The 14,858-nt window shown below is 38.9% G+C and overlaps 1 protein-coding gene across 1 annotated transcript in view; it reads right to left on the bottom strand.

The window, feature by feature from the left end:
• Positions 1-260: 260 nt before the first annotated feature.
• LOC115412475 (aryl hydrocarbon receptor-like) overlaps positions 261-14,858 on the bottom strand; it is a 61,052-nt gene continuing 46,454 nt past the window's right edge. The window contains exons 5-11 of the mRNA XM_030125002.1: positions 14,030-14,132; positions 12,644-12,771; positions 12,111-12,313; positions 11,867-11,976; positions 11,225-11,366; positions 8,269-9,970; positions 261-5,508 (exon numbers count right to left, since the gene is read on the bottom strand). Of these exons, the coding sequence (XP_029980862.1) occupies positions 5,461-5,508; positions 8,269-9,970; positions 11,225-11,366; positions 11,867-11,976; positions 12,111-12,313; positions 12,644-12,771; positions 14,030-14,132 (2,436 nt within the window). The 3' untranslated portion in view covers positions 261-5,460. The remainder of the gene's footprint in view (positions 5,509-8,268; positions 9,971-11,224; positions 11,367-11,866; positions 11,977-12,110; positions 12,314-12,643; positions 12,772-14,029; positions 14,133-14,858) is intronic.

The raw sequence follows: 14,858 nt of genomic DNA, 5'->3' as shown, positions 1-14,858 counted from the left end.
CACTACATGGAAATCACAAGAAAAAGTGACTTTTTCAGTCAAATCTCTCGTTAACTGAACATAAACCCAGTGTGTCCATCCACTGTCATTGATCCAACTCCATGGGTTTTACTGGTGAATCAAAGATGACAAACTGCATTTTACTCCAGTTATTTATGTATTGATAGGATTAGTGGATCAACAATTATTAACAGGATATTGTAGTCAGTCGTCTTTATTTGTTCCACTGAACACTAAAAAAATGACCAAACACCACTGTAGGCATTGCACAAATATATTTATGAAAAAGCATTGACAATAGACAATGGGTGGTTATTTGTTGGACATATATTATAGTATACATACTATAAGTACTTGGATAAGTAAAAGTGGATTATGCTGAGCTGAATAACTGTCAAATATTTTACAAGGAAGGAAAAATATGGCAACTGTCAAGGCACATGTGAGCTTTAACATCAACACTGTTGTGAAAAGAGGAAAGAATCAAACATTTGGCACCAGATTTTGATTTTGTTTTTGTCGTGGCCTCGGTTATCCTGTCAGTGTTAAAGTCCATCATTAAAAGCCGCCACAGTCCACTTCACTTCAACGCAGAGGCCACATTCACACCTGTCTGGGCCTTTAAGATCCAGCTGTTTTCAGGTATTCTCTGGATACAAATGAGATTTTTTGAGGAAAAAGTTAAAATACTGAGAGATTTCCCACGCTGCAGCAGGAATCCGGATATCAGCTGCCGTATTAATGCTGTTCAGGTCAATCCGTTAGTTGGTTTTTGTAGTGTTGATATTAAAAGCGCAATAGAGGGAAGTCAAAATAGACCAAAGGCAACATTTAGAAAACACATTCAGCAAAATAAATCATAAAAACAACGAACAAACAAAAATCTCCACATTCTCCGCTCCTCTGAGATACATCATGATTAAAATGTAGTTTTCCCCTTGTTTCTATTGCTGTAGATGCACTGGAAAGCAGAGAAATCCCTCAGAGTGTATGTGTCTTTTTAATTAACAGATATTACATTAACAAGAGCAGCTCTGGAACAACAGTGAGAAAAAAAAAAAGAAATGAAGAAAACATGATCTTAACATGCTTTGTACAGCGAGGCATATATTTATATGAATTTGTAGCTGCCCACGTGGCTAAAAGGCACAAAAAACTTTATACTGTATATGGCTTAGTATGGGTATATCATAAATTAATGTTTGGTTTAATGCGATATATATCTTTCGGGTATTTTTGGGTGTGTTGCTGAAGATCCACCTCCGTCTGCTGCTGCTAAAGGGGCTGACTGCATTCCTGATCCACAGACTGCATCTTTAGTTCTACAAAACTGACAAAAAGGGGTGAAATTGCATGAAATGCAAAAAGAGCCCTTTCAACATCCAAAGTGAAACTGACGACAACAGGTTTTTATCCCATTTGGTGGACTTTACATTCTGCACTTTCTCTCTTTTGGCCTGTGCCCTGACTCTTTTCCGAGCCCTACCAGTTGTTTCAAAGCCTACAGTCGTGGCTCAAAGTTTTGGCAGTGACATAAATGTGACAAAAATCGACTCTTTGCATAAATGTGATTTATTTGACAATATAAGTCTTCAAAATTGTGAAATGTTTCTGATGGTTCTCAAGAAAAAAACACCAGAAACATGTAGAAAAATATAAATAGAAAAATAAAACTTAAAACCACGACTGTGAACTGAATCCAACTACACTTTCCTCAACCAGTGAAGACCCAAAAAAGGATACAAGATTTATTCTGAATGGGTCCAACAAAGTCTAACGGCTGTTTGGACAGACATGCTGATGAACATCTGCCAAATCCGAAAAAGAAAAAATCTGAAAAAAATCTGATAAAGACAATTTTCAAAGGCAAGAGACAACTTAAAACATTTATATCTGTCACATCTGTGAATTTTAAGGAAATTTTCAAGTCAAGACAGTTACTGTTTGTGGTAAACTGGGTCTACATTTAATGACCAGCTGAAAATGTTGGTTCCAAAGCAAAATGAGCCAAGCACCACTGGTCTTTTTTGGTCTTTTGGACTAAATGACTCCTTGAAATGTGGCGTCCTGACTGAGCATCACAATGTGACAAGTTGGGAGGATGAACACATTGGATGAAAAAAGAACTAGCAGCCAGAGTCAGAGAGTGGACTGAAAAACTGAACTGATTTTACCGTTAAGTGCTACACTGTCTGCTGGTTGTCCATCACACGTGGCATAAACTGCATCAATACATGTCGACTCATCCTGTTTCACTTTCATTTCAACCACTGTTTCTTATTTGACTTGTTATTTACGGTTTTTGTTAAGATGCATCTGTGGTAAATCTCTATCTCTATATTTTATCAATTAATCCCCGGAAAAAACTGCAAGAAATTACAGGAAAGGTTTGACAGAATGTTGTTCCTTTGACTTAATGATATATTGAGATGATTTTGGTGGCCAGAGGTCAAAGGTCAAGGCTACTGTGACCTTGTCCATTCTTCATCCATCCTTCTAACCCTTGTGTGGCGTTCACATTTTTGCTCTTCAGCCAGTGTTTGTGGGTGTGGTGGACCCGCTGCATTTGTGTGTTTTTAATTCAACATAATCAAACAATTTTATGTTAAAATACTCAACAGATGTTTACTTCATCCCAACTACAAGCAATATAAAAGCATATATGTGCCTTTTGATTTTGCTAGATCACATTTATGAATTAAACTACTACTCATTGTTAGTTTTTTTCTTACAAAATGTAATAGGTTAAGATATGAGAGGAAACAATTCATTAAAAAATAAGTACTCATCATTTTTCTTTAAATAAAAAATGAAAGGGGTCCCACAGACCCAAACACCACCCAAGGGTTAAATGTGAAGTTTCATAAGTGCTTTGAGTTTGTTTTTTTGTGTGTGTGTGTGTGTGTGGGGGGGGGTTGGTCTCATTTGCCACAAATATTCACTTAGAGTCAACGATGAACTCATTAGATTTAAGAGGCCAAAGGTCAAAGGTCAAGATTGTTGTTGATTTCTGTGTTAATTCTTTTAGATAAGATGTATTCGGTAAATTTTGAGGGATTTTATTTTTGCTTGTAAAGTGCACTTAACATTCACTTGGACTCAAGGGGGAATTGATCAGGTTTTGACAGTCAAAGGTCAAAGGTTAAATCATTGTTGACCACCTGATCAAACTTGTGGTTTTTATTTAATCACAAGTTGAGCAGCACCTGAATGCAACCTTAGTTTTGGTTAATAAAGATGTCATGCAATCTTGTGTTCTAAGGTTTGTCTGAAGCTGGAGGAGCTTAAATCAGGGGAAAAATAACCAGAATGTCTAAAAACCTGCTCCTCTCAGTCCAAACAAAACCTTAAATATATATATATGTACGACAGATGAACCTGATGATATTCTCAGTTTAGAGTCATGTCTGCCTGAATCTGAACAGCCACCAGTATTTACAGATGTCCAAAAAACATGATGAAGATCTATGCGACGTCTGATGGACTACTTTCTTAAAGCTCAGTGTCACAGGACTCACTGTATTCAAAAACGCCTCTAAAACCCCAGTCTAGTTTTGCGGATTATTTACTTATTTACATGTTTTAATAAAGCTCCACTTACTTGGATATAAAGCAGTAATGTAAAGTTTGCATGTGTGATGGCTGTTAGCTGAACACATAGACAACTGGATGTTACAAACTGTCACAATTGGCAGAAACTGAACAGATAATATTAGGCTTCTCCGCTGGAAAACATTAATTTTGACTCTTCTGCGTTTTTACATTTAGTTTCATGTTCAGTGATGCAAGTATATTCATTAAATTATTTGTCATTTTGCCTGTACAGAGTCTCCAAAGTCACAAAACGGTGATATTTTTCATCTTTTTTGCACAAAATAATGAACAATTCCAAAAAGAAAATGTACTGATATTTGTCACTATCTGTTTTTTTAAAGCAGTGTTTGTTTTTCTGACAAATCTGGTCATTTTTCTTACATTGTAACACAAATATCTGTATTTTGCCTCGATGCATCTTTATAATACTCTTGTTCTTAATGCCTTCATAGGAGAGTTTTGCTTATTTTCTATTTAACATTATGACTGAAGACTGATATATAACGTAGGGGTGAAGAGAGGGTGAATTAGTTCTGCTTCTTCCACAGGAATAAAGGATAATTCATTACTGATATCATGCTTCACAAAAAATAAATCAATCAGTTGCACAAGAAAAAAATATCACCTTTCAGGACTTAAGTGTCTCTGCAGGACGTAGACATTCAGTTCAACAGGTGTCAATATTTATGAGTCTAATATGAATTTAATGGGGTTTAAATATCCATAAACATCCATTGTCAGTCGACCTATAGTTCATAATAAACCTGGAGACCCTCATGATTTCCTGAGGTGCATTTCCAACACATAATCAAATGCGGATCTGACAGATTGATGCGTTCAATGCACCACAGAAGCATCTGTACACTGCACATACTGATGCTTCCCAAATACGTGAGATTTCATTAAACCAAAGCAGACCTGCTGGAGAAAATATAAGAGTATATCAAATAAAATGTGGAATATTTAAAATGTCTTCACAAATCACAAAAAACAAAATGCTAACATGCCATAATTCACTGTGATGTGCATTTTTACAGTTGCAAAAAGATCCAAAGCGGTGCATTCAGGGACTGTTATTTTGTGTGATTCATCCTCCTGTGCTGCCCCCTGCTGGACGACACACAAACGCACAGAAATCTTTTTTTTTTTTTTCACTTTGCTTGAATGCGTTTCAACTGTAATTTTCTTTCATTCCTCAATGTACTTTGCATTGTTAAGCCAATACTAATATGTGCTTCTGTGATTTCTTTAAAAATTTTACATTGAGCGTTGGTTTCATTCAAAGCACGCAAATAATTTCAGATTGAATGCATTTTTGATCAATTCTGATTACAATGCTTATAGAGCATCCACTTAGTTTAACTAAGGCAACTATTTTCTGCATCTTTAACTAAAAAAGACATTTCATTCAGTTCAGGTGTGTATTTAACAAAGATCTGAAAGTCCCCGGATGGATATAGGGAACAGAGTATGCGGCGGTTTCCCTTATAAAAACATTTCTTTGGCTGTTTGGATTCACTTGACCAATCCTCCGAGCTACCTCCAACTCCATCTTTGTAAACACACTTGTGGCTTTATACTTCATTGTTATCATAGTGTATCTTCAGACAAAAAAAAATGACAAGCTACTGCATTGGACGAAGTATACATGCGTTAAAAAAAAAAAAAAAAAGAAATATATATATATATATATATATATATATATATATATATATATATATATATATGAGATTGGGCAATATAAAACAAACTGCAGTAACACAAGGGTGGAAATCAGAGGGTAGGCACTGATACAGGCTAACTGCTGGCTTTTGTCGTTCTACGAGACATCATGGCTCAGGTCTGTGTGAAAGGAAGATAGTTTCATCACGAGCAGAAGGAACCCCTGTTGTGTTCATCTGGGATGTTGTTTTTCTGCAGAACAGAGACGGAGACAGGAAGTTAAGGTTAAAACAGCAGCTGTAACCCTGTTTAACTGACAGACGCTGTGGAAAGACTAAATAGAATCCTCATTTATGTCTAATACTCACTGAAAAACATCTGATCTGGACTAAATCAGACTAATTCAGAATGTGAGAGTAGAACTGAAGACCCTGGTACTAAAAGTATTGAAGTCACATTTTAGGACAATTCAAGCTGAGCATATAAACATGTTGTATTTGTTTAGCTAAGTCCACCATATAAATATTTTTAACAGACTTTTTTTGTGACTTCAGTACTTTTAGCACCAGGGTCTGCACAGTGGGATTTTCAGTTACAAGAAACAGGCAGAAATTAAATGGATAATATTAGGCCCTGAAAAAACATTAATTTAGACTCTTCTACATTTTAACATTTAGTGTCATATTCAGTGATGCAAATGTATTTATTAAAGAATTTATTATTTTGGCTTTATAGAGTCTCCAAAGTCACAAACCGGTGATATTTTTTTATCTTCTTCACACAAAATAATGAACAATTCCAAAGTGGAAATGTACTGATATTTTGTCACTATCTGTATTTTAATTCAGTGTTTATTTTTCTGACATATCTGGTCATTTTTTCCTACATTTAAACACAAATATCTGTATTTTAACTCCATGCATTTTCATAATACTCTTGTTTTTAATGCATTCACAGGAGATTCTTGCTTATTTTCTATTTGACATTATGACTGAAGACTGATATATAATGTAGGAGTGAAGAGAGGCTGAATTAGTTCTGCTTCTTCCACAGGAATAAAGGATAATTCATGGTTAACAAAATATAAATAACACAAATACCTGTATTTTAACACTTTGCATTTTCATAATACTAGGGAGTCGGACGTCCAAAACGTGTTAAATTTCACTTTCAGTTTACGGCACTTATGGAACACACCCCTACGTACAGTACAGGCCAAAAGTTTGGACACACCTTCTCATTCTTCGCATTTTCTTTATTTTCATGACTATTTACATTGTAGATTCTCACTGAAGGCATCAAAACTATGAATGAACACATGTGGAATTATGTACTTAACAAAAAAGTGTGAAATAACTGAAAACATCTCTTATATTCTAGTTTCTTCAAAGTAGCCACCCTTAGCTCTGATGACTGCCTTGCACACCCTTGGCATTCTCTTGATGAGCATCAAGAGGTAGTCCCCTGAAATGGTTTTCACTTCATAGCTGTGCCTTGTCAGGGTTACTTAGTGGAATTTCTTGCCTTATTGATGGGGTTGGGACCATCAGTTGTGTTGTGCAGAAGTCAGGTTGATGCACAGCTGACAGCCCTATTGGACAACTGTTAGAATACATATTATGGCGAGAACCAATCAGCTAAGTAAAGACAAACGAGTGGCCATCATTACTTTAAGAAATGAAGGTCAGTCAGTCTAGAAAATTTCAAAAACTTTGAATGTGTCCCCAAGTGCAGTCGCAAAAACCATCAAGCGCTCCAACGAAACTGGCTCACATGGGGACCGCCCCAGGAAAGGAAGACCAAGAGTCACCTCTGATGCTGAAGATAAGTTCATCTGAGTCACCAGCCTCAGAAATCGCAAATTAACAGCAGCTCAGATTAGAGACCAGATGAATACCACACAGAGCTCTAGCAGCAGACACATCTCTACAACAACTGTTAAGAGGAGACTGCGTGAATCAGGCCTTCATGGTCAAATAGCTGCTAGGAAACCACTGCTAAGGAGAGGCAACAAACAGAAGAGATTTATTTGGGCCAAGAAACCCAAGGAATGGACATTAGACCAGTGGAAATCTGTGCTTTGGTCTGATGAGTCCAAATTTGAGATCTTTGGATCCAACCGCCGTGTCTTTGTGCGACGCAGAAAAGGTGAACGGATGGATGCTACATGCCTGGTTCCCACCGTGAAGCATGGAGGGGGAGGTGTGATGGTGTGGGGGTGCTTTGCTGGTGACGCTGTTGGGGATTTATTCAAGATTGAAGGCAACCTGAATCAGCATGGCTACCACAGCATCCTGAAGTGACATGCCATTCCATCCGGTTTGCGTTTAGTTGGACCATCATTTATGTTTCAACAGGACAATGACCCAAAACACACCTCCAGGCTGTGTGAGGGATATTTGATCAAGAAGGAGAGTGATGGAGTGCTGCGCCAGATGACCTGGCCTCCACAGTCACCGGACCTGAACCCAATCGAGATGGTTTGGGGTGAGCTGGACCGCAGAGTGAAGGCAAAAGGGCCAACAAGTGCTAAGCATCTCTGGGAACTTCTTCAAGACTGTTAGGAAACCATTTCAGGTGACTACCTCTTGAAGCTCATCAAGAGAATGCCAAGAGTGTGCAAAGCAGTCATCAGAGCTAAGGGTGGCTACTTTGAAGAAACTAGAATATAAGATATGTTTTCAGTTATTTCACACTTTTTTGTTAAGTACATAATTCCACATGTATTCATTCATAGTTTTGATGCCTTCAGTGAGAATCTACAATGTAAATAGTCATGAAAATACAGAAAATGCAAAGAATGAGAAGGTGTGTCCAAACTTTTGGCCTGTACTGTATATACCTCCTGCCCCTACCCCACGTATATACTACCCCCAGATGGACAGATACTTTCTTTTACGAAGGGCCCACAATGTTTAGCTTTCACGGGGCCCACAATTGCTAGCGGTGCCCCAGACTGTATGAGATCATTTTCTGTGTCTGACTCGACTCCTTGTCCCTGATCATGTTTACCTGTGTCTTTCTTTGGCATTCCAGCAGCTGTTGGATGTTGAAGCAGTGGTCTGATGAAGACATGCCGGACGAAAAGGTCAGGGGGCTTATGTTGACGTTCTCCTGGCTGATGGCGGCCGTTCCCACCACCGGCTCACTGCGACCCCACTGGAAGTAGCAGGAACCTTGAGGAGGACTCTGATCCAGGGATGTCCCAGCCCCGCTCAGGCACAAAGACCCAGAGAATGTGAAGACGCCGTCCCCTGCTGGACCGGATGAAAAGGGCTGGTCAAACATGCAGCTGCTGTGAGTGGCTTCCTGTCCACATGCCAGCCCCCCCTGCTGAGAGTGGTTCAGTCCGTTAACACTCCTTGGCAAATGGCCACCATTTGGAAATGTTTGGCTTTGTGAAGTTTGGTTGTGGCACGCCTGCATGGGTTCTGGTAGGTTTTGCATGATCCCACTGTGAGGCAGCTTCTGTGTCTGGCTCTGGGGCCACTGCTGGGTTTGTTGGTTGGGTGGTTCAAAGTGAGTGCTTCCTTGCAGACAGGATGTTGAAAAAGGAACGGGGATATTGGGTGTGTTTGGGGAATTAAAGTCATTGCATTGGATCAGTGGTGGCAGAATGTCCGTAGCACTGGAGGGGACGGCGCTGGGTTGCTGAATAGAGCTCTGCAGCAGTTGTCTATTTGCTGGAGGATGTTGTGAGTTATTTTGAGGACAGAGCAGGTGTTGGCTGGGCTGAGGTTGACCCTGACGGTGGCTGGACGTCTGCCCACAGGATGCAAATGTGAGCGAGGTGTTGGGAACAGTGAGCTCTGGAAGCTCAATCGCCAGGCTGAAAATGTCCTGGAGCTGCAGCTGCTGAATGGGCGGCAGGTTGCCCTCGGCCTGCAGGACCCCTGGGTGGGACAGTTTCTGGGTTCCGTTGAAAATTGGAGAATCCTCTGAGCTCGGCCTCAAGCCCCTGGCATCCTGCTGGTGAGCATACAGTCCATTCACAGGAGAATAAGCGCAATCGGGACTTGGCGTTCGAAACATCTGTGGCTCAGACAGCCCGGTGGCTGGGAAGGGGTTGGCCTGAGCGAACGGCTCCTGCAGATTGTTGCCGACGCCGCTGAGGCAGCTCGGAGGGCTGGTGTCCACCTTCTCCTCAAACAGAACAGAGTCAATGTAGTCGAATATGTCGTTGGTGACAATGGTGTCCAAGTCAGACCTCAGGCTATTCTGTTGATCATCGCTTAATCTCCTCAGGGTGTTTTCCCACTCCAGCAACTGAGTGTCGTCGACCTCCAAACTCTGCAACGCTGCGCAAAAGTCCCCATTCTGAGCCATTTTCTCCAGGCCTTCAATCACTGCCATCACTGAGGTTTTAGCCTCCTCTTTCACTACGACTGAGTCTCCTACTGCATCGGAGCCAGTTCCCTGCCAAGCATCATTAGCGATGGTGACCAAGGCCCGGCTGTCCATGAACACCTGGTCCACAGGTAACGGCGACTCAATGGGCTGGGAGTAGAGCCCATGATCCTGTTTCAAGAAGCAGTCCAGCAAAGACTGAGGATCTCCCTCCTTCTCCACATTGCTGCTGTTGAACATTTTATTGAACTGGAACTCTGTGATGTCCACAGTTGGGCTGGAGTTGTAGAGGACTGCCTCGCCTGTGGTGCAACTGAACGGCAGCTGAAGCCTCCTCTGGCGAAGGTAGTCCTCGCCCTCAGCGTTACTGAAACACAGCAAACAGAGAATGTGAACAACAGCACAGGCCACATCTCCACATACACAATAATAATCCAGTCTACACCAAAAACAGACAGTGATGAGGCCTTTGTCAAAGCATCAGAAAGTGACCAGATGGGATGAGACCCATTGAGAAAGAACTTTTGGAGTCAAAGAAAAGAAATGATAAAAATAGAAGCTGTTGTTTCCACTGGATTCAGCTGTAAATGTAAAGAATGGAGTTTGATGGTGTTTCTTCTACATGAGTGAGTTTGATTCTGAGGCTTATGAAGGTATAAAGTTATTATGGGATGTTCTTATCTTTGCTAAATTGCCGTTTGCTGATCCACGGTTCAGACTAAACTGTGACAGTTCTGACCTTGTTTGTTGGATTCAAAAAGATCTTTAGTTCAGCCACTGACAACACAAACCAAACAGAAAACAGAGGTGATTAGTGGTTTTACTGTGGCTGTTTTCAGTCTAAAAACAGAGCTAAGCTAACAGAGCTATAATGTAAACTATCAGCTGATGCTGCACATGAACATAAAAAGACACAGTGTTATTTTGAGTAACTGTTAAAATAAGCATCTATGAGTTTTAGAGGAAAACTTGATGATACCATAATACAGATGTGTGGAAACAATTTTAGTTTATTTTATCCTCCTTTTCATGTAGTTTCACCATCTTTTATACTGTTTTTTTTCCAACTTTTAGTTAATTAAAACCATCTCTTAGTGTGATTTTACTATACTTTAGCCTAGTTTAACCATCTTTAGGCCTGATTGAACCATTAAATAGTTTCGTTTTACAATCTTTTAGACTTATTTTGCCAAATTTTCTGTTTCTTTTAACACCTTTTAGTTTATCTTTTATTCTAGTTTTACCCAGGTTTTGTCTGTTAAAACCATCTCTTAGTTTGGTTTTAACATACTTTAGTAATAATAAGCATCTATGAGTTTTCATTTGAAGAAGAAAACTTAATTATACCACAGTACAGATGTGTGGAAACAATGAGCTTTATACTTTATTCAGTGAGTGATACATAGGGTTGATTCATTGGCGGTTTGATACCAGACTGACTGGTCAGAGTTTGTAACATCAATACTACATAGAACCACTTTAAGGTCAATAAAAAATATATATACATAGCTGTATAATGTTTTGTGGATATATTAAATATGCTCTTCTAAATGCTAACTTCCTAAATTTAGTCACTAAAAACATTCCTGACAGTGTCCATAATAAATACTTGAGCACTTACACCAGAGCTTTCTGATATGCGATGATGAACTCGGGTCTTCCTCCTTTGAAGATCACTTTGGCGTTGGACTTCACCCAAATCCAGCTCCCTGACTTTGTCAGGAGTCTGAAAACTGTCAGACCGCTCTCTCCTGTTTTAATCACTAGGAAATAAAGACAAACACAAAAAATCAGAACCCTATAAGGACTACCTTCATAACCGGTCTAGATTTCTTTATGTTGTTTTTGCAATGAAAGTGTCAAAAAATGTCCTTTTCGCCAATTCTTTTACATCTTTTTCAGGAAGAACTTAGTTTTTATTGTGTCCATTAATTATCATTAAAAAAAACAAAACAGACTTGAATTTTTATCATATTTATTATGAAAAAGAACTTTCAACTATTTTACATGTGCTCAAACATTTTAGTTTGTCTAGATCATTCTGTATCCATGTTCTTCTTATTTTTAGGTCTTTCTAGTCATTTTTATCTGTTATCTGATAAAACAGATCAGATTATACTGTTTACATGATCACTGGAATAGTCTGATAACTCCAGAAATCAGATAATGAATGTAAACCAGCTCATTGTCTGTTAACATTATTCAGTATCAAAAACAAAAGGTAAAATGCACAAAACAATATAAAAATCCACTGCCAACGTACTCCGGATGTGATTGTCAGCACAGTACATCATATCAGCTGCATGGATGAATTGGTATCCAGAACCTTTTGAGCACAGTTCAGCCTCTGAATAACCCAGAACAATCTTCCCCCTGAGAGAAAAAAGAAAGAGCATTTAGCTTCAACAAGTCACAAGTCCTGGGGGCATTTTTAGTAGAAGGTGTTCTTTGCTTTTGGCCTTCAAACAAGCAGAATAATGGACGACCAGAGCGTAAATGTGCATGACCTGCTGTCGACGCCTGTCGGTGTGAAGTCCAGCCTGTGCTTGGTCTGGAACAGGAGCATCTTTGCCCTGATTTCCACGATGGACGGAGGCTGGACTGGCACTGCAATGCAGAACAGAGCCAGCTGTGGTTGGACACATGTCCCGTTGTCCCTCAAAAGGCTTTGGCCATGAAGGTACTTCAGTCGTCCCTGGAACTTAAGGGCCTGGTACAGAGACGACAGAACCAGCTGGTTTATACAAAAACTGATATCTGATATCTATCATTATAATACATCATTATATATCTATCATTGAAATGCACAGACATGAAGAACTGCAATATTTTCTATATAAACCGAACAAATTAGCTAAAAGAAGAAGAAGAGATACAAGTAAAATCTGATGTAATTAAAAGGAATTTCCTCCAAGTTGCAGGTGTACAGGGACTAAAAGTTCACATTTCAGTCTTGATAAAAACAACATAATGAGTATGATCAAATTAGACAGCAGTGAAGTGAATATACACCCAAAGCAGACCATTTTAATGCTCTCACCAGAAAACCAGACGAGTTGTCGAGAAGACACCGAAAGCGACATACGAAACTTCTCTCCAAAAATGAGGAGTTCTCTGGTGGAAGCTGGTCTGGACTGTAGATCCCAGTATCACCACAACCCTGCAAAGCTACAACACAGAACAGAAACACCAAGAGAGACCAGGCCTGTTAAACTCATTTTACTGCAGGGGTGGATCAGACCAGGAAAATAAGTACAGAATAAGATAAGATAAGATAAGATTAGATAAGATAAGATAAGATATACTTTACTGATCCCCCGAGAGGGAAACTCAACTGTGTACAGCAGTGCAAGACGGTATGCATCAATACAATAGAAAAGAAAATAAAGAGATAAAAATGTAAACAATATAATCAAGTTTGTTAAAGTGGCTAAAGTGACAAAAAAAATAGCACTAATAATAATGATAAATAATAACCTATAAATACTGGCAACTCCAAACTTTTCTCTATGTTTAACAGTGAAAAAAGTAAAATGTCATTATGGAAATATTTACATCTACAAACTATAAAAACTTAAAAAACTTTAAAACTTAACTTAAAAAATGTGAATAACTTGAATGGAATTCCTGGTATTTGCTTTCTTCTTATTTTCTGTAGTACTGGTGTTTTGCTAATATTACACTGACTGGAGTAGCATAATGACAGTAAAAGCTATTGTATTGTATTGTATTGTATTCTGGTATATACCCCTGCTCCAGACAGTATAGTATAAATTCATATAGCAGTATTTCTTAACTGGTCTAGTTTCAGGACCCACTATCATCCCTCAATGACAAGCCGCGACCTAAACTGAAAACAGTTAAACTTCTCAAATTCAGTTCATTAAAAGGTGTTGTGTTTGGAACCTGAGATAATACAGAATACCCTTGTATAAATACGATAAACCAAACTGACCAGCAGGTGGAGATAATAAATATGGAAATATTCTCTTTAACACGAAATTAGGTCCATTTGAACCAAAACTAAAATGCGCACTCAGTTAAAAAATGAAAAATGCCTTCAGTCACTTATTTAAGAATTAAACCCACTGAGGTTTTTGTCCAATGCAGGTAAAACCATATCTGATGTAGTCGTTTCTCCATGATATGAAAAGAAACTTTTGGTTCTTCTTTTATGCTGTGAAATGTCTGGTGTTCATTATTATTACAGCATATTACTGCCACCTATTGTTGGGGAGTGTGAATGGACAGCACTTAGCTCCATAAAAAATAAAGTACAAGATTGGTTTAACATTATTTTTTGCCCAGACCAAAGCCCCTGACGCACCAAATGATCATTGATATATAGTGTATATCTATAGTATGTAGAGTGGGGGTATAAAAACGACTACTTCTGTCCTAAAACATGAGTGTAGACAGTGCTTACCTCCTGCTGGTGGAGGGTTAAAGGCGAAGTGGAGCTGCTGCTTGAACAGGGCCCGGTCGTCGGTGTGGATGAGGTCAAACACACTCTGGTGAACCACGTCCGACTGTCAGCAGATAACACAACAGGACACAACACAACATCATCACAAAGATCAGATATAGATAAGGTAAACATAGATCACAACTGGGTTTAATATAGTTGATGTTCAGTTCAACAGTAATTTCAGATGTGTATTATTTTCACTGTCCCTGATGGGGTGATATTATTTCATTAATAAGTTATTATCTTTTCCCTGCTCAGACCTAGTCTTGTTGAAAAGACAGATTATCAGTCAAACTCTTGATGCTTTTATCCCGGAGAGCGAACACTCTCCAACGGCACATATAACCCTGTTAGAAACTCTTATTTTGCACTAACGTTTGCCCAGTTTTACACTACCTACCGTTAATCTATTAGCCTCCAAAATAAATCTAACTTGGAAACAAGAAGATTATTCACATGTACTATCCTTACCCCATAATGCAGTTTCTTTTGGGTTAGGGTTAGGGTTAGGGTTATATTAGGGCTAACCCCAACCCTTTTTTGTGCATGTAAGGTCACAAAGAGGCACTGACCTTCGACCTTTGGCCACTAAAAGCTAATAAGTTCATTTTTAAGACCAAATAACCATGTTTTCCTTTATATTCCAGAGCATATTGTGTTTATCAGTATCCAGATGTAGCTATGCAGATACCTAACCATCAGAGTAATTTTCCTTCAACAACTTTACTCCATATGTCACTCAACAGACTGAATGAAAACTGAAACCAAAGCATAAATCATGAACATT

The sequence above is a fragment of the Sphaeramia orbicularis genome, chromosome 21 (genome assembly GCF_902148855.1).
Source record: "Sphaeramia orbicularis chromosome 21, fSphaOr1.1, whole genome shotgun sequence".
In the NCBI taxonomy this organism is placed as follows: domain Eukaryota; kingdom Metazoa; phylum Chordata; class Actinopteri; order Kurtiformes; family Apogonidae; genus Sphaeramia; species Sphaeramia orbicularis.
The sequence above is the reverse complement of the archived record's forward strand: the minus strand, read 5'-3'. Positions and strand labels throughout refer to the sequence as shown.